Source organism: Babylonia areolata, chromosome 1 (assembly GCF_041734735.1).
Source record: "Babylonia areolata isolate BAREFJ2019XMU chromosome 1, ASM4173473v1, whole genome shotgun sequence".
Taxonomy (NCBI): domain Eukaryota; kingdom Metazoa; phylum Mollusca; class Gastropoda; order Neogastropoda; family Buccinidae; genus Babylonia; species Babylonia areolata.
The window spans coordinates 73,031,718-73,051,293 of NC_134876.1; the positions used below are offsets into that span (position 1 = coordinate 73,031,718).

The following is a 19,576-nucleotide window of genomic DNA, read 5'->3' on the forward strand; positions in this document are numbered from 1 at the left end:
TTCTCATCACAACCACCGCGTGTCTACCCTCACCCTCAACCCTGACCCTACCCCTCACCTCCACTGGACGAAAAACGGAAGTGACGACAGAGGGCGGGAAGCGCGAGACGGGCTCACCGTCAGCGGACACGCTGACGCTGATAACCTTGCTGTTCAGGCGCCCACGTGACCGAGAGATCCTGCCCTCTGTCGGTGCATGCGGGTCTGATGTTTTTATGTCCCGTTCTTCCTCTTCCTCCTCTTGGCGTGTGAAGAGAGACGTGTCGGAAAACACTGTCATCCACAGCCTCACTTCCTTGTCACGGTTGTCTGTATGAAAGTTAACATTAACGATGATAATGATGGTGACACAACAGTAATAATAATGATGATAACAAGCATTTACATGACGAAATACTTTCGGGAGAAACTCAATACACACACACACACACACACACACACACACACACACACACACATGTCCCAGCTAGTCTGTCCACCTCTCTCACTATCCCACTATTACGCATGTACAATTGATAAAGATAACGATAGTAGTAATAGGCATTCATATGTAGCATTTCTTTCTGGAGAAACCCATACACACAAAGCACTCATCCCAGCTAGTCTGTTTCTCTGTATGTCTGTCTCACTCTCCCCACCCGTCTCACACTGCCACGCATATGCAAATAATATGATCATAGGCAGTAGTATGGCGCATTTCTATCATGTGAAACCCTCTCACACACTCACACACACAACTCGTCACAATCTCTCTCTCTCCCTCTCTCGCTCTGGCTGTCACGCATGTGCAAATGACACTAGTGGGAGTAGTATCTGTCATCATAATGTGAGCACTTTATTATCACTTTTTGAATTATATACATACACACTTATGCATATGTGACCAAGCGCGCTATGCTTGCTCCAAAACTGCTCACACACGAGCTACATCAGTCGACGTTTTTCCCAACTAACCCGCGCACATATTGTGTGACATCACTCCCAGTTTGAACACCAAGCCGCTTACATCATTTTGTTCTCGCCAGATAGCCTACTCCTCGACCAGCGTCGCGGTATGCTATTGGATGAGCTGGAATCTGTGTTTTTGGTCCACCATAGTTAATTAATTTCTCTTTTGTCGGATCAGTAAACTACAAGTATTATATACTGGCAGAATCGTCGCAATTCCATCTTTAAGTCTATTCCATTTGTGTTTGCCTACGTTAAACTGATTTAACGCAGTTTGTAATTTTCAGCGACGAGCTCGTTAAAACTGACATGTTCAGGTGACTTAAATTAAGATTATAGATTCATCTTGAATAACCAACACTTCATTTTATACTCATTATAAAGTAGGTGTTGAGCTCTTTCTTTTGCAACTTATCCGACGTAAATCGGTTCAGGAATCATTTAGAAATCTGTCACTGAACACCTTGTAAGAAACACAGTTGTTGTCAGATTTGGCCAGATTAGAGTCAAACTGTTCGCAGCACACGTGACTGTCTTTGTAGTTCACTTAACCTGCATAAATTGGCACAGTGAGTGATGAGTGGTCATTTTCATACCTGGTCAGTCATCTGACCAGAGCTGCTCTCTCTCTCTTGCTGCGTTGCGGGCAGTGTGAGTGTGTGGCGTGTGTGTTCTCACAACGGCTGACACCTCGCTACGTATCGCTGCACTGTCTTTTTTTCTTAGTCTTCTCTTAGGTCTTCTCTTCTTATATCTTCTTTTTTATCTCTTCTTCTCATTATCTCTTCTCCTTCATGTCTTCCTCTTAGTTCTCCTCTTATAAAAACTATTGTAAATAAAACAATAGAAAAACCCATTTGTGACTGGCCTCTATATGTTCCTGGCCTGTGCGTGGGAATTTTTGTCTATCCTTTCATTCAGTCATTTAGTTAGTTCTTTTGTACCGTACCCTTGAATAACTACTCGGTTCGGCTACACATATATCATGTACATATATGGTATACATAATATGATAGTTTTGTATGCGAGTATATAGTATGTATATATGTTAATGTATATCATTCATATATCATAATATTCATATGTATTATATCTTATCATTAATAATAGATAATATATAACAAAATAAAGAGAAGTAACTGTCCATTTACAAGGTACACAACTTCAAGTCAATGCTGCTTGAGCTATCGATTCAGCTGGCACATAGGTAAATTGCTGCTGTGAGCTCATGTCATATGATCGGAAAAGAATAAGTCCGGAACTTCCCTTTTTTAAGGAAGTGTCTGGGTTTGTTCCAGGTTTGTGTACCTTTTTGTATACCTGTGTGCTGTCTGAATCGGTATCAAAAATAAGATTGACCTAAGTTGTAAATGGAGAGTGTTATTTCTCTTTCTCGTTGTTTTATCGCTGTTTTCACACACACACACACACACACACACACACACACACACACAGATACAGATATATATATATATATATATATAGATGTATACAGATATATAGTTTTATATATATATGTGTCAGTTTAACGACTTCTCTTTTACGAAGTCCTTTAAGTAATTTCCTGTAACTGTATTTAGAGGGGTTTTTTTGTTTGTTTGTTTGTTTTGTTTTTCTTTCAAATTTCACCCACATTTTTACCCTCATTTGCCCAGTTTCCCCAAACCCTCCATTCATCCACATCCCCCACCCCTTCTAACCGATAATACTCAGATGTATTCATAAATACTTTTACAAAATGTCTTCAATCACCGATATGTGTGACGGGACATTAAACAAAAATTCCTTCCTTCCATATATATGTGTGTGTGTGTGTGTGTGTGTGTGTGTGTGTGTGTGTGTGTGTGTGTGTGTGTGTGTGCCTACCCTGAATGATCCCTTTTAGGAAAGATGATGGCAAAGCGACGGACACGTCCGTGTGCTTGGGCTCCACCTGTTTGTCCTCAAAAACAGTCACCAAGTCCTCCTCAAACCTTCTTTTGCCCGCACCCTCCTCCTCTTCCTCTTCCTCCTCCTGAACTTTCAGAAGTATGCCCAGCGGAAGACCGTCCTCCTCAGACGCCTTAGAGATGTCCCAGACCTCCATGGCCACGTGGGCAGAGAGCAGGCGTGCTGAAGACGTGTTGCGGAGGTTCACCTTGTGACCCACTTCTTCCACAGAACGGATCAGTCTGATAGTTGGACAGAAAAAAAAGAGAAGTACGGGATCGTCCATGCGTCATGGTGGGTTGATTCGTAGACGGTTTTGTGTGTGTGTGTGTGTGTGTGTGTGTGTGCCACCGGTTGTTGTCGTTGTTGTTGTTGTTTTTACATATATAAGTTGTCTTTTTACTGTGAGAATGCCACACACATACAGAAACATGCACACGCATTTACCTGTTGGAGAACTGGCCCACTCTTTTCGTTTTGTCCGGTCCTGTAACCTCCAGCCTTGACAGTGTGTCCACTATCTCCAGCACTTCATTGGCTGTCTGAGGATTAGAAGAAAGGTATAGCCAGATGGGTGGATACACAGGTACATATATACAAATATAAAAACAGATACATATATACGTAGACAGATACATATATAGATGCATTAATGGATGCATATAAGTTAGACGGATAGACAACAACCTGACAGTGGAGGGAAACAAGTGCAGATAAAAATCCTGTGATTAAAATCGACCTGACAAAGTTGGGAGTCAAAAAAAAAAGGGGGAGGGGGGCGTGGGGGGGTTCGGGGGAGTGCACCCTTCGAAAGCAGAAAATGTAAACCAGTCGAATTATCTCTGGGGAAGGGGAGTTATGTTTGATATGACTGCGGTTCCATCGCTTCTGGACTCATCAGATATCTCCGCACTGTGCACCATACCCACAGCAATTGATCCAGACACCAGTGGCGTTCTGAGACTCATCAGATATCTCCGCACTGTGCACCATACCCACAGCAATTGATCCAGACACCAGTGGCGTTCTGAGACTCATCAGATATCTCCGCACTGTGCACCATACCCACAGCAATTGATCCAGACACCAGTGGTGTTCTGAGACTCACCAGATATCTCCGCACTGTGCACCATACCCACAGCAATTGATCCTGACACCAGTGGCGTTCTGAGACTCATCAGATATCTCCGCACTGTGCACCATAGCCACAGCAATTGATCCTGACACCAGTGGTGTTCTGAGACTCACCAGATATCTCCGCACTGTGCACCATACCCACAGCAATTGATCCAGACACCAGTGGCGTTCTGAGACTCACCAGATATCTCCGCACTGTGCACCATACCCACAGCAATTGATCCAGACACCAGTGGTGTTCTGAGTGGAATGGTGGTCCAGTGGTGATGCGCACGAATAAAAAGCGAGAGCTCACGGCTTCAAGTCCCCATATAAGGATCGGGATTTTTACTCCCCCCTTTCATCAGGCCTTGAGATGGTCTGGGGTGCAAGTCATTCGTATGAAACGATAAACAGAGACCCAGTTTGCAGCATGCACTTAGCGCACGTAAAAAAAACCACGGCAACAAAAGAGTTGTCCATGGCACAATTTTGTATTAAAAAAAATAATAATAATAAATCAAAATCAAAATCAAAATCACTTCGATAGTAAAACAAATATATCTGCGGTCAGAAGAGAGAGAGAGAGAGAGAGAGAGAGAGAGAGATACACGCTGCTGTGCTGCACTGTGACGACGCGGTCTCCCGGGAGAACAGTCTGAATTCACTTCCTACATAGGAATCCGTACAATGACAAAAAATAAAACAAGACAAGACAAGGCGGTGTGATGCGATGCGATGCGATACAATACAATACAATACAATACAATACAATAACTCACAGGAATCTGAAATCATGACAAAAAGCAAAACAAGACAAGGCCATGTGATGCGATGCGACACGACACGACACGACACGACACGATAGAAAGAAAGAAAAGTACGATATGATACGATAGAAAGAAAGAAAAGTACGATACGATACGATACGATACGATACGATACGATAGAAAGAAAGAAAAGAGTGAGGCGCCACAGACCTGCAGGGGAATGGACGGTATTTGAGTTGCCTTTTCAACGATGGACACGACCTGCGTCAGCTCCTCTACCTCCATGTCTGGTGTTTCCTCCAGTGCTGACAGGGTGCTGTTGATCACACTTCCCACTGTCTCCGAGTTTATGGCCGACTGAAAAGGAATTTTAGATAACTAAATAGGTGAGTAAACAGATAGATTAATAGGAAACTGACTGACTGGATGAATGGATGTATTAATGAAAACTGTAGGTGTATGGTCAATGTCAACTGAAAAGGAATTTTAGATAATTACATAGATAAATAAGGAGGCAAATGGACAAATACATGACCATCCGCCATGGTGAAGTGGTTTGTGTTACAGGCTGACAGCTTGAAGGATGCGGGTTCGATTCCCAGCGGTGGTGGGTTTTTCGGCCCGCGGCCGGCTACTACTCAGAAGTAAGTATGCTATGGGCTCAAATGAGAAGGCTGGGACCACACAGTCGAGTATCATCCACTTATGGATGCGTCATTGGGTGTTTTGCTCAAATTTCCAGACCAACATTACAAGTGTCTGTATCTCTCGGGCCTGGTTAAGGCCGGGATATCATTATGAAAGGAAGCGTAGAGTAAAACCTTATCACGCAGTCGCAAGCCTAAATGATCTCCACAGCAACATCGTCATCATCACCATCCTCCTCCTTTATCACCAATAACAGCAAAATAAATTTAAAAAAATATCCCAACGTCTGTGGTCTTTCATGGTGTCCTCAGTTTCGATTGCCCTCCACTTCCGTGCTTGGGGTGAGTCCTGTCAGGGTCATCGGTGTCGGCAAATTCATGGGGGGGGACTGTCGTTGGGGGGATGCGGTGGTGGTCTCCACTCTGGAGGGAGGATGGTGGGGGGGCGGAGGGGGGTTTGGTGGGCGCTCACTCAATCTGGCTCCGCGAATAAGCTATCATTGTCGCCAGTAATGGGCATAGTAGGAGGTGTCCTAAGTACGTTAAATCAGATCAGGTACAACTGAATTCATCGAACTGACGTAGCAGCATGTGTAGGGTCACCCCTAGTGTGTGGCTTCAGGGCGACCTGATATGGATAGTTCCTTGTGGACTGCAGACTCTGGAACTGTGACAGACAAATCCAGGTGTGGCTGTGTATAGGGGGGACTCGAAATAAGCGGTGTGGGAGTAACGCCACTGGAAACGGCGCAGATGATGGAAAAGCAACCCACCCCCCACCCCCCCCGACCCCCCCCACCCCCCAAAAAAAAGATAGATACATGAACAAATAAACAAGCAAACAAACAAACAAATAAACTGATAAGTGATTTTTTTAAGTGAAAGTCAATGGTATATCCATACCGCCCATTATGTCTACATGTGATCCAGGTGACAAGAAACGCTAAGTAGCATTAGAATCAGAAGACGACAGTGACTTCTTTCTGGTTCTTTCAAGGATGAAATGTTCTCTACAGTTCCATCCATAGTGGGTTGTTTTGTTGTTGTTCTTATTAAACTTATCTTTGTAAAAAAAAAATTTAAAAAAAAACTATTATCAGAGTTTGATTCTTCTTCTTTTTTTTAATCTAAACCCCCACCAGACAGGAATTGTGTGTTACTGTACACGTACTTGCTTGGTAAGATTTCTCACCCAGATCTGAACGGATCTTTATCACAGCAATGGCATATGATGATATATATACAGCGATATAAACAGAGACATAGACATCGACACACACAAAAATTCGTTTATAAACGAGTTCACTCACGTTGGCAATTGAGTCTATTGACCACAGACGGCCAGATCCTGAGCCAAGGTATTCACCGTCACCAGACGACTCCATGTCTTCAGATGTGTCTGGGATTGTTCCCTCTCGGGTTGTCACTGGCGGGTCAGAGGAAATACTCCAAGACTGTGTCTGTGAAAATCGAAACATGAAATTATCACAAACAAAAATAACCAAGATAATAAAAGTTAGTGCTAATGATACTTCCAACCACCACCACTATCATATCATCATCATCATCAAAATCAGTGCAGGTCTTGCCCGCACTTTACATCAACATGTACCAATAACCTCACAAGGGTACACAATATTATATATCCGTGTAAATTTATGGAGAAAAGGAAGGGAGCGACGACTGACTCAATCAGTCAAGCAATCAACGGATATTTAAATAAATCGACCGACCAACCACGCAAACACGCGACGGATGAACGAACCAAACGATTTAATGGATGGAAATTAATAAATGGATTTTTTTTTTAATAATACGAGAATGACTTAACAATAAAATAGGTAAATAAATAAATAGATTATATTACTCGGACGGTGAACCTTACCAGCGGAAACCCATACATGGTGACAAGCAAAGTATCAAAAATATTTTTTTAAAGGTTCAAACGAAAACGATGCAGTACTCACGAGAGCTGAAGCGAATACCACAGACCAGAACACAAGACCGAGCATGTTTGAAGCAGCCATTGTAACTGGTCTGATCCTGAGCTGAAATCTTGAAAATAATGAATCAAGATGGAATTAATGAATCTGAAATGTCATGCGTGTTCACAAATATGTAATATTACACAAACAAAGAAAAAAAATGACTATGAACAAAGAAAAGTAGCCACAATGCACACAAAAGAAGAGAAAAAGAAAAGAGTCAAAGTGATCAACTTGCGCCAGTGCAAGTCAGTACCCTGTCACACACACACACACACACACACACACACAACATTGCCATGTCCTACTATGATTTCTTTCACATAATTGACTAATTCGGCCTTAATTACACAAAGTTAAGTCCACCTGAGTGCCTCCCTTTTTATGGACAACAAAATAGCAAGTTTGCAGTAAGCTATGTGATTTGAGAGAAAACGAGAGATACAGAGACACTTGGGTTTGTTGTTTGTTTCGTTTTTTATACGTTTAGATATTTTCATTGTCTAAGCAAACTGCGTGACATACATTCTAAAGTGCTAATACTCAAGATTTAGTGAAATCATGATGAACATGTTTCTTGATAAGAGAGAGAGAGAGAGAGAGAGAGAGAGACCAACACCAACACCAACACCAACCTTTCACAAAGCAGATTGCTGGGTGAACTGCTGCCAACTCTCACATTTCCTCCATTATACTGTACGGTCTGACCTGGTTTCGGTCAGCTGAAGATCCGTAAGTTTTTTTTTTATGACTTAATTGTATCTAATCATTCTCATCCGTTCCCGCTATGGCGTCTAAACATCGTCAAAAACTTTTCATTTGAACTCAGTGTGTGTGTGTGTGTGTGTATGTGTATGTGTGTGTGTGTGTGTGTGTGTGTGTGTGTGTGTGTGTGTGTCTGTCTGTCTGTCTGTCTGTCTGCCTATCTGTCTGTCCGTCTGCACATGTGCAACAGATTTTTATGAGAATCCAAAGCCGAAATCAGTGTTCACAATACACCACTCGTGACATCTCTTCTTTGTTTTCAGAGAATGAGTGCATACCGTTCAGTCTCAGTTTAGTTTTCTTCACGGAGGAGTCATGACAAGCTCGTCTGTCCGTCTACGCAACGATGCATATGCTAAGTCATGAGGTAAAGATACACGAAAGGCTGGTTTTTGGGGGGCGTGGGGGGGGGGGGTTGTTTGTTTGTTTGTTTTGTCTTTTTTTTCTTTTCTTTTTTTCCTTTTTTTTTTTTTTTTTTTTGGTTTGTTTGTTTGTTTTGTTGTTTTTTTCTGTTTGTTTGTTTGTTTGTTAGTTTTTTCTTTTCTTTAAATTTAAATATAAATGCTGGAGACTGCAATATTTGATATAATAGAGAAGTTCAGTAGTTGCCTTATCCATGTATAATAAACCCACGATATGGGTAGGCTCTAAGTATTTATTTGATGTGTACTGTCCAGCTAAAGATTATGTCTCTGTCAGTGAATTGATTCTTCTTTATTTTTCTGTAAAATGCCAACGAAGCTTTGAATATGTTATTCCTCTCATCAGAGTCATTACCCTCATGCTTGTTTTCCTGTGTCACCCACGTACAACAACACACAGACTCCTTCTCAAGTCTCCAGCACCAGATCTCCACACGGAGGTGTCAGCACTAGGTTGCCAGAAGACCCATCAGCAAAGAAGATCCTGCACTGTGCTTGACACGGCTGGTCACCACTGTCACATCTCATGACAAATTAGTTATGCGTGCTTAACCACCTCCTTGTTCACCCACCCCATCTGGCTAGAGAGCAGTGTGGGTTGTGCTGATTGCAAGTAATTTTCGAGTCTCAGTCTCAGTTCAGGTTGTCACTGAACTGAGATCAGCCTCTTCTTTGCTTGTCAGTGACAAGATTCTGGGCTCTTCGCCCGCGGCTGTCACGGGAAGCAGTCGTGCCTGTGGTGCTCTCTTCAGGGCTGTTTTGCCCGAGTTCTGCGCTCAGTTGTGAGGATCCTTTTCCTCCGAGTGGCTCCCGTTCTTCTGTGTTCTCGGCGTTCTGTGTACTTCCAGCCTTGTGGTAGTAGTACCTCTTCTGGAAGGTAAGAGGAGACTGTAGAGACAGTTCTAACCTGTGTTTTGTCTGTTCGTCTTGTGTTCATGTACGGGAATAAGAGAAAGAGAAGGGGTGGGGGTTGTGTGAATGATATTTAAGTAAATACAATATTTTGCTGTTTTATGTGCATGTGTAGGATGTGTATGCATTTTAAACATAAATTTTATAAGAATGTGATAACATAATTGTTACGTGTGTTGAAAGGGTTCAACCGTAAAAATCTAGATTTATTAAGTTTTCTTTGTGAACCCCCTCAGTTGTTTATTAGTTATATAAGTGTGTGTGTGTGTGTGTGTGTGTGTGTGTGTGTGTGTGTGTGTGTGTGTGTGTGTGTGTGTGTAGTCGTATTATATATGATACTTAAGTTAAGGTATCCAAACTACCCCCCCCCCCTCCCCTTTATCCTTTTTCGTCATGTATCTTGCTTCCTGGGTGTGGCTTCGTAGTCAGCCTTTGAAACCGTATTAACTGAGCGTAAGACTTTTATATGTCAGTTCTTTCTGGAATCCCTTAACTGGTCAAAACCGCAATATTCTTGTGCTGGGGAAGGGGGGTCTACCCGAACTTTTGTAAGATTTGGTTACTGATAAACTGTTGGCTAGGTATACTTGAGTGTTAATTTGAGGAGGGGAGGGGACCAAGAGAGGATTCTGCCAGTGTTTAAAAGACGATATCTAGTGTTTGCAGCATTCCCACTTCCCTGTCCATCCACTGACTTCCCTACCCTTCCACTGGGCATCCATTGTCTCCCTTTGACCTGCCTTTGGCGTCGTTGGCTGCCACCGCCTTCTACTCCCTTCCACCGCCAGTGTCCTCTGGCCTGGCTGAGTCCCTGCAAGAGGTTCTACGTTTGTCCTAGTCTTCGTCGTCGTCACTTACTGTTCTTCGCCGTCGTCACTCACTGGTCTTCGTCGTCGTCGTCGTCACTTCTTCGTCGCCACTGTCTCCTACTCGTCTTCATCGTCGTCGTACGTGGTTCAGTCCCAGGCTTGTCTCCTGTCTTCTACTCACCTTCATCGTCGTCGTACTTCAGTTCTGTTCCAGTCTCGTCTTCATCTCCTACTCACTTCGTCGTCCTCGTCGTCTTTGTATGGTGCTTTAGTGCCTCCATCGTCATCAACGTAGTGTCTGTGTCTGGGTTTCATTTACACCGTTTTTCCCCTCAGGAAGTTTGATTTATTTTGTTATTCGGGACACCATCTACCTCCGCTTGGAGGAAAGTGATCAGTTATTTTTCTGGCGCCTCTTGTTATGTTATACATTGTTTGATTTATTGATGTATACTTCAGTGTTGTACTTTGTTGTTTTGTTTGATCTTCGTGATTATCTCTGCGTATTGGTTGATGTTTATATATATATATATATATATATATATATATATATATATATATATATATATATAATGTGATGAATAAATATATATAAACATTTATTCTGTTATAGTCTGTGTTTGTATTGTCGGGGTGTTAGTGCTGGGTTGGGTGGAGGGTTTCTAGTCTCTCTTATAGAGCGTGACAACCACACTTCTGTCATGACAAACCTCACCGTCCCCCAGGCCCGAGAGACACAGAGCAACTTTCGCATCTATGATAAAATTCAACCATGCACTCCCTGTCTTCTCCTTTCAACCCAGTGTATATACACTCATCCAAGGGCAGTGGGCAACCGGGACCGATAACAGCTATAAATATATGTATCCTTTTGCCAAGGTTCGAACCCGCGTCTCGCACGATGTCTACGGTATCTGCCATGCTTTTTTCGTTGTTATTGATGATGCTCTTTTTTTCACTTGACTGTATATGAAATTGGATGTGTGTTAATCTATTTATCGTTTCCGACTAACTTTTTGTTAATGTAAAAAAACGTGATATTGACACAAAGTGACACCTTACTTTCGGCATCATTGTCACATCGTCTGAACGTCTGGGCGGATGCCGCATACCACACAGATGCTGCTGTTGACCTGACGTCCGCTATTGCGGAGACGAAAAATGAGTCTGGTGTCCTAATTGGATGTGGTCCTTATGAGGTAGTAAGTCTCGATGTTTTTACAATGAAAAACTTTTACCAAGCAGCCCAGTTACAAAAGCCCTGAGCGCGCATGATTTATTACACAGACTGAAGTAATAAAAATGTACCCATAACCTTCCTACATGTTTTAAGGAGGAGGGTGGCAGAATGGTTAAGACGCTTATCTGCCAATACAGCGTCTCGCCCTTTCTTCCAAGTTAGACTGAAAAGCAAACTGGGCATCAGTCAAACGTGTGCAGCACGCACATGGCGCATGGCAACATTTTTTTTTTCCTTTGACAAAATTATGTAGAAGAAATCTACTATGACATTACATAAATGTATATGCATGCACTCAAAACTTGACAAAGCACGTTGTATTATGCTGCTTGTCAGGCATCTTTCTAGATGTGGCGTATGGATTTGTCCGAACGCAATGACACCTTCTTCAGAAACTGCAACTAAAACTTATAAAAACGTATACGTCATGATGTCCGACGTCTGTGTGTGCAATAACCATGCTCCAGCCATGGTCTCAGTCACTGCTTCACGGGTCGGGAAAATAAAAAGGGTACAGCAGTAAATCCCTGGAATGGGTGCGGGGGGGGGGGGGGGGGGAGTCAGAAGGAGGAGCACCGTTGGGGGCGGTGGGATGCCAGCACAGGCAGCTCTATAACTGTGCTGGTGAGAGACCCATTGCTCACCGACTCACAAAGGTTTATTTTTTGCAAAATCATACATCAAAAGTCAATTAATCAATCGGGTTCAGGCAGTAATCTTGAGATTCCCTTTAAACTGGGGACACGGAATTTGTTCTGTCGCTGTCACTGGTCCCAAAACCTGGTTTGGACGTGTGAGATGAGGGGGAGGGGAGTTGCACAGCTGAACGCATCACCATCATTCTTCATTTCTGACGATCGTGGGATAGGGCCTGATTTTCAGCAAAGCTCCTCTCTGTCTACTCTGTCCATTTAATTTAATATCTAAACCAAGTGTTTCACACACATAATAGCGACACCCAGTACGGACTTTCCGATGGTGCGGACGTGACGCGAGTTACACCGGATATGTGAAGAGGCTGCTCACAAGTGTGCACTCCAAACATGTCCAGTGATGTGTGGGCTGGACGCTTACTGGTGGTCCAAGTTCGTCAACACAAATAAATGTCATGAAAAACAAAGCAAAGAAAAATTAGATAAAATTATTGTTAAATTCTTTGTCTGTCTGTTTGTTGCTGTTAGTCTGTCTTGTCTCTGTCGCACACGCACACACACACACACACATACACCCACGCGCGCGCACACACACCAAAGCAAGCACATGAATGTTGCTAACTACAGACAGACACAGTAAAAAAAAAAATGGTTGGTCTCAGGACACCTGATAATCCTCTCTGTCGGTGGGTTGTTTTGTTTGGTTACGAAAGAGTGTTGTGGGTGCCTGACGTACAATGAGGGGAATGGGCTGAATCACTGCAGGTTAAAGACCGGTGTTAAGTCACAAATCGTCCCCACTTTCTGTGGGTCCCCCAGGGAAAGCATCAGTGTCCCAAATCGTCAACTGGCGGGCTTGTCAGTATGCTAAATTGTCCCCCAGTGGTCGCCACAATGGCCTGAAATGTTCTGGGGCGTCCATCTCCTCTCCCCATGGTGTCTCGGCCCTAAAACTGACTTCTGGAAATCCTTCCCAGAGCTGCCCCCTTACCCCCTCCACAGCCCCAGCACACACATAAAAGTATCAGCTTTGTATTTTCATACATCCAATGCATCATTTGAAATGTGAGTACCTTATGTCCTCTTGGCAAGTTTTCACAACTGCTAACTACATACTGCATGACCACTGATGTGAGTGTGTGTGTGCGTGTGCATGTGTGTGACTGAAATTGATTGAATGATACTGGAAATGAACAATGAGCGCCCAACGGCAGCTGTCAGCCGGCTTTACCCGGGTAGGCAGTCTGCTGCGCAAATGATTCTGTGTTTGTAAATAGCTTAGAGTTTGGTCTCTGACCGTAGAAATGTGCTATATAAGTATCTATATCATCACTTATCATCATCATCATAACCACAACTGACCTATCCCCAAAAGTGTTCAGACTGCATTTTGTCACATGTGAACATGAATGCCTTAATTGGCAGGTTTTTAAATGTTTCAGTTTCAGTTTCAAGGAGGTGTCACGAGTGAGCAGACAGACTCATATATGCTACACTACATCTGCTCAAAAAAAGGAGGAGTGGATGCACGACCTTCGTATAACCCAACCAGCTGATCAGGCCTTGATAGCCAAAAAAAAAAAACCATACATATAAATATATATAATCAATACATAAAAGACAAAAATTAATAAAGAACAAACAAATGAAATATAAAATAACAAAAGATGAATGAGGTAAAAAGTAAAAATAAAATATAGTGCCGGGAAGGATGCTTAGCATGCAAGACTGAAATAAAAACATGTAAAAAAATGGGCCATGATCAGTGAACCCGTACGCACTCACATGACTAGATCATTCATTCAATTTTTCTGTTAAGCCTGATAGAACAGGCTTGAGATGGAAACAGAGATAACAAGACAAATGGATCAGAAACAAAATGATAACACACATGAATCAAAGCAAGTCACATACACACAGAAACATGCTCACATGTGTGCATGCACTCACATGCACACACATCCACACTCAAAGAAACTTTAAAACTGCATAGGCTTTAATAAAGAAAATGTCATTCCTAGAGCAGAAGTATATTACAATTCCAATACACTTACAAACTTCAGGTTATCACAAGCACACAAGACATTCAAAATCAAATATCAACAATCATCACAAATTTCCTCCAAGCAAATCATAAATCAGCTCAATTCAAAGCATTCAACATTGTGTTTTGAGCAAATAGGTGGCAATACGTACCAGCCATTCAGACATTCTGAAAGGCTCAACGATGACACACTATTGCTGATTTTTCCAGGGAAATAACAGTTTCATAATAATTGTGACATTACAAAAGACCAGCTGTTTTTTTTTCAATCGAACCATATTCAACAACTTCCTTTTCTTTGTTATTCTTTTTCTCAATACTTTTGTCCCTTCCCTTCTCTTTCAAAAACCTTCAAGTAACTTGGAAACATGCATTCAAAGCAGCAACAACAATAAAACCACAAGGAACATTGCAGCGATAGAAAAGATAATTAAACATGGAATCTGAAGGCTCAAGTTACCAATTCTTCTGGCACATTTACGCACTGAAATGAAAAATAAATAAAACTGTGCACCACATGACAGTGTATAATTGTCATTTCCTGACAGTGTTATTTACCTTCTTTTTCTTTTATTTATAACATGCACACATATTTCAATGAATCATGCCCCTTTACAATGTTGATCAATTTTCCAAACAAACTTTGAACATGCCTATATCTCTCAAGCCTGGTTAGTAATGAGATTCTTAAAAAAAATTTTTTTTTAAAGTAACCACAGAGCACACTTTTTTTTATCTGATTTCAAACACAAATGATTATCCATAACAACAGCAACATCAACATCCAGATCATCATCAATCACAAACAAACAAAATTGTTTCTAACTCTGCCATCTGTCCTATTGTGGTGACATCAGTCAGATTTCCCCTTCATGTCTACCCTTGTGATGAAGTCATGTGGAAAAGTCGTCCCTGTCGATTCACGGGGACCACTGAGGGAGGTGGAGGTGGTAGTCCCCATTCCAACGGCATGGTGACAGCTCACATAAATCAGAGGGATTTTGTTCATTGATTTGATTTGTTTTGTTATTGTACAAGACACTCACACATGGAAATCCTGATCAGCTATGTGTTTGGAAACTAAAACCCTTTATGACTACACTTCTCAGATTTTTTTTGTTTGTTTTTGTTTTTTGAAGCCAAACTCTTTGAAAAGAATGGAGAATGGCACAGGAATGTCTATATTTCTGATTTACATCTCTGGCTGTCAAAACATGGTGGCTGACAATGTGAAGGCCACAACTATGGACTTTTTTTCACAATTAATAAAAGCAAGTCTTTTATACTCAACCACTGCATAAGCACAAGCTTGAGAGTAAGTTTTCAGCAAAGAATTTTCTCTTCACAGACTATCAATTCATTTCCCATTCCTTTAGCTTCACTGTTCCATACCTTTACCATCCCTGTCCCAATATACATTCCAAAGTGATGGACTAGAGACACAGGGCGAAAAAAAATTCATCTTTTCCATACTTGATGCTCATAAATAGACACCAGTATGGAGACCAAATTCAAGATTAAAAAAGAAAAGGAAACTGCCAACTCATTTGAAGGTAAGGGCACAGCAATGTATGAACTTCTTCACTTACTTGTAACTCACCTATCATTCGTTAACATCTTATTCTAATGTTTGCACATGTCAAACAGTGAGGAATAGACAAAAACCAGTTTGGAGTCTTGGAAATACATACTTAATATCATCTTTTTTTTCTACTTAAAAAGCAACAGCTATCAGTTGCAGAATCCTTTTTTACCCTCCCTCCCAGTCCAAGCACTCCTCGCCTATGCTGTTTATTCATCATTATTCCTTATAAGCTGGACCACCACACACGGACAGTATTAGGGCTGAAAAAATATCAGCCCCATAGTACCTGACAAAGCTAAAACAAACTTGAAAAGAAAATTAAGCTTAAGTACAGTCACTTAAACTTAGAACATGCCTCTGATCAGCATTGACCATTCCATCCCTTCTTCACCTGAGTATTGAAAAAAACCCAACTAACCTGAACATGAACAAAACTGTACTTGTGTATACAATACACAAAACTATGTAAAATAATAATACCAAAAATTGCCATCAGATGTCTTGGGCACAAAAAAGAATACAAAATAGTAAGAGTGCCGAATTATCAAGTCCAAAAAAAAGACCAAAAATATTCAAGGCTAACTTGAATGTAAAATATAGGTGAATGGACCAAGGCAGAAAATGAGAAAGGAAGAGATAACAGAAGGAAAAGGAAAAAGCCAGAAACAAAGAGGGCAATAGAAAAGAGCAAATCTCTAACACCGAACAGGTGGGGATGCTATTCACATTGAAAGCCCCCTGGCATCCCTACGGAGGATGACCTACATGAGCATGTTTTAATATCTAATACTTCATCAACCCTCAATGCACAGCAACAACTCAAGCATCTTTCAAAGGCATCAACATATTTCAATACATTTGATCATTCACCACTAAAGAATAGGAAATAAATGCATATCAACATGTATCAGTTTACCAGTGGATGCGCACTCATGGACTTTCCAAAAAGAACACTGTATTAACTTATACCTTAACAGGAAAGAAAACATCAACACAAAATAAAACTAACTTTGTGTTTGCGCTTGTTTCTATCATTTAGTCATGTTTCTTTGTACCATATATATACAAACACGACTTTGGTAGAGGAATTCATAAAAATTGTTATCCAAAGTCATCAATATTTTTTCAATCATTTACTTAAATACTCTTCAATGCACACTGGCATCTTCACTGGAAGAGTCTCAAAGTTCCTCAAGGCTTCAAAAGGAAAGGAAATTTGGTTTTCAAAAATAATGCATCAGCCATCACATATCTTTAGGGAAGGGGGTGGGAGAGGTAACTGATGCATTTGTTACAGATCATGGGTGATTTGGGGTGATTTTGAGCACAGAGATGCTCTCTGAGCAAGCTTGGAAACCTTCACACGATGAAAATGTCACCTTAGACCTGACTCGATTGTCTTCATTTCAGCAGTGCAATACATCAAAGTGGATCATCCACCAGCTTTGTCCAGTTTCTTTCTAAGACCATGACCAAAATAATGCAAAGTAACTCTTTCACTGCCTAGTTTCTGTATGGAAAACACTCCCCAGCACCTAACATTTTTGATCCAACACTCTCAGCCACAAGATTAGGTTCATGTCAAAACAACACAGTGGATTTGCTCACTTCAAACTTTGTCAGCAGACGTAGGTTAATCATTGTTCTACTGCCCAGGAAACTGGCTGCAGCTGTGAAGCTTTGTTACCGTGTGAAAAATGATCCTTTTAACATGATCCCTTGATGTCCACTCAAGTCACCTGGCAGAGATGTGTCTGGTCAACTGAAGTGTCCGTGAAAGAGTTAAAAACGAAAATTTATAAAAAGAAAATAGTCCTTTGTTCATTTTTGTTCAAATGTTACTGTCAGAGGAGAGGACATCTACTGATCTGCACCCATATGTTAGATGATATCTTAATATCTTAAGGCAGACAACAGATGCATCCATTAGGATGGACACACACACACACACACACACACACACACACACACAATAATGCAGACATCCTGTCCCCATGTTTGCCACACAATCCCTTGCTACCTACCTCAAAAAAAACAAACCCATCCTCCCCACTTCACGCACACACACTTACACACACACATACACACACACAATTACACACACACACACACACGTACACACACGCGTGCGCGCACACGCGCGCACACACACACACACACACAAATAAGCTCACACCCTCTACACACCACTCCCAAAACACACAACACAGGTGAATGCTTCAATTCAGTGTATCAGTGTCATCAGGAGAAGACTGTCGGTGCTACACTGCATGGTTCTGTGTTAAGATGATGGAAGGCTGGCTGCTGCTGCTTCTGCTGCTTTCTGAAAAGTACCATTCCATAATCATAATTATACTAATAATGACTACCATGTGTACAGCACATTTCTCTAGGTAAAGTTAGACTTCATGCATTGGCAATGCTCAATCACACACAGTCAAGCCTGAAAATGACTAACTACACTCAACCTTACACACATGCACCAATGAGCAGAAAGCTCAAATGAACAGAGGAGGAAAACGAATCACAAGAACGCCTCAAAGAACAAATGAGATTTTAGCTAGGATTTCAACAGAATGGGTGTTGGCTGGTGGCGAATAGAAACAGACAGCCAATTCAAGACACATTTACAGCAACAACACTGGCAATCATCATCATTTCATTATGACTGGAACTGAAAGAAAGAAACCTGCACGTGACATTAACCACCATAACAATAACACTGGCAAAAATCATCATCATCGTCCCATATCATCACCATAGGAAGGGCTGAAGAAAAGGTCTTCATGACAAAAAACACAACAACAAAAAACTCGATGACAAACAGAAAATTAAAAAGAAAAGTTAATCTTTTTCATATGAAATATAAACAACTATCATAACTCAAACATAAAAACAAAAACAAAAAAATCCGAGCCAAACAAAAAAAGCACAAAAAACTCACAATGAAAACAAGTGACCCACAGTCTCATTCTAACAAACATAATCAACACAGATTCAGACACAGTCTAGAATTTAACTGCTGATGATCAATCCATATATAACAATGAGACAGGTGAAGCAACTTCACCATTAGTAAAAAGTTTACTCAGAAATAAGTTTGATCTTGTATATTTTGCTGGTCTCTCACCACTTTCTTCAGGAAAACGGATACTGGAAAGCCTTGTAACCAGAAGTGACTCTGCTTTCCACAAGCATTTCACATCACCAAATGGATTGGACATCAGTGCTTTGCACAGAAACCAATTTCTAGAAAATGAAGGTAAAAGAAGCCATCTAAATCAAGGCGAGAATGCCTAACCTCAAACAGTACACTGGCCTATAACTCCCTCCAATATCTGAGTCTGTTTCAACACCTCAGTCGGGCACCTTTAGCTGGGCAACTTTAATGCAGCTGTGAATTTGATTTTACTGACAGCCTGTCAAACTCAAGACTTTCCGGAATCACCTTTGCTGATAAAGGTGGTGAGACACTACAGAAAGATAAAGGAAGGTTCAAACTTTGGATTCTGAGGAAAGGAAATGTACTTAATTCTATGTACCCAGAATTACCAGTGAACTGCACCATTCCTGTATAGGTCTGAATTCTTAAATACCACCAACATTCTCTCCAGGCTGCTTGACATGAATACCAATAACTACCTTTCTCGAAAACTCCAATGGCCCACAGTACATCCCATCCCTCACCCATCCCACACCTTCAAGCACCATTTCCCTGACTCACAGGTTGATGACCACAAATAAGACAACT

The 19,576-nt window shown here is 41.5% G+C and overlaps 2 protein-coding genes across 2 annotated transcripts in view; both read right to left on the reverse strand.

Annotated features, from left to right (window-relative positions):
* Positions 1-8,136, reverse strand: part of LOC143293528 (adhesion G-protein coupled receptor G2-like) — an 18,054-nt gene extending 9,918 nt beyond the window's left edge. Inside the window, exons 1-7 of the mRNA XM_076604445.1 lie at positions 8,031-8,136; positions 7,378-7,465; positions 6,721-6,870; positions 4,974-5,120; positions 3,325-3,419; positions 2,815-3,119; positions 59-309 (exon numbers count right to left, since the gene is read on the reverse strand). Coding sequence (XP_076460560.1) covers positions 59-309; positions 2,815-3,119; positions 3,325-3,419; positions 4,974-5,120; positions 6,721-6,870; positions 7,378-7,437 — 1,008 coding nt within the window. The 5' untranslated portion in view covers positions 7,438-7,465; positions 8,031-8,136. The remainder of the gene's footprint in view (positions 1-58; positions 310-2,814; positions 3,120-3,324; positions 3,420-4,973; positions 5,121-6,720; positions 6,871-7,377; positions 7,466-8,030) is intronic.
* A 6,155-nt stretch (positions 8,137-14,291) lies between these two features.
* LOC143287172 (tubulin-specific chaperone D-like) overlaps positions 14,292-19,576 on the reverse strand; it is a 43,964-nt gene continuing 38,679 nt past the window's right edge. Inside the window, exon 35 of the mRNA XM_076595119.1 lies at positions 14,292-18,148. Within this exon, the coding sequence (XP_076451234.1) occupies positions 18,107-18,148 (42 nt within the window). The 3' untranslated portion in view covers positions 14,292-18,106. The remainder of the gene's footprint in view (positions 18,149-19,576) is intronic.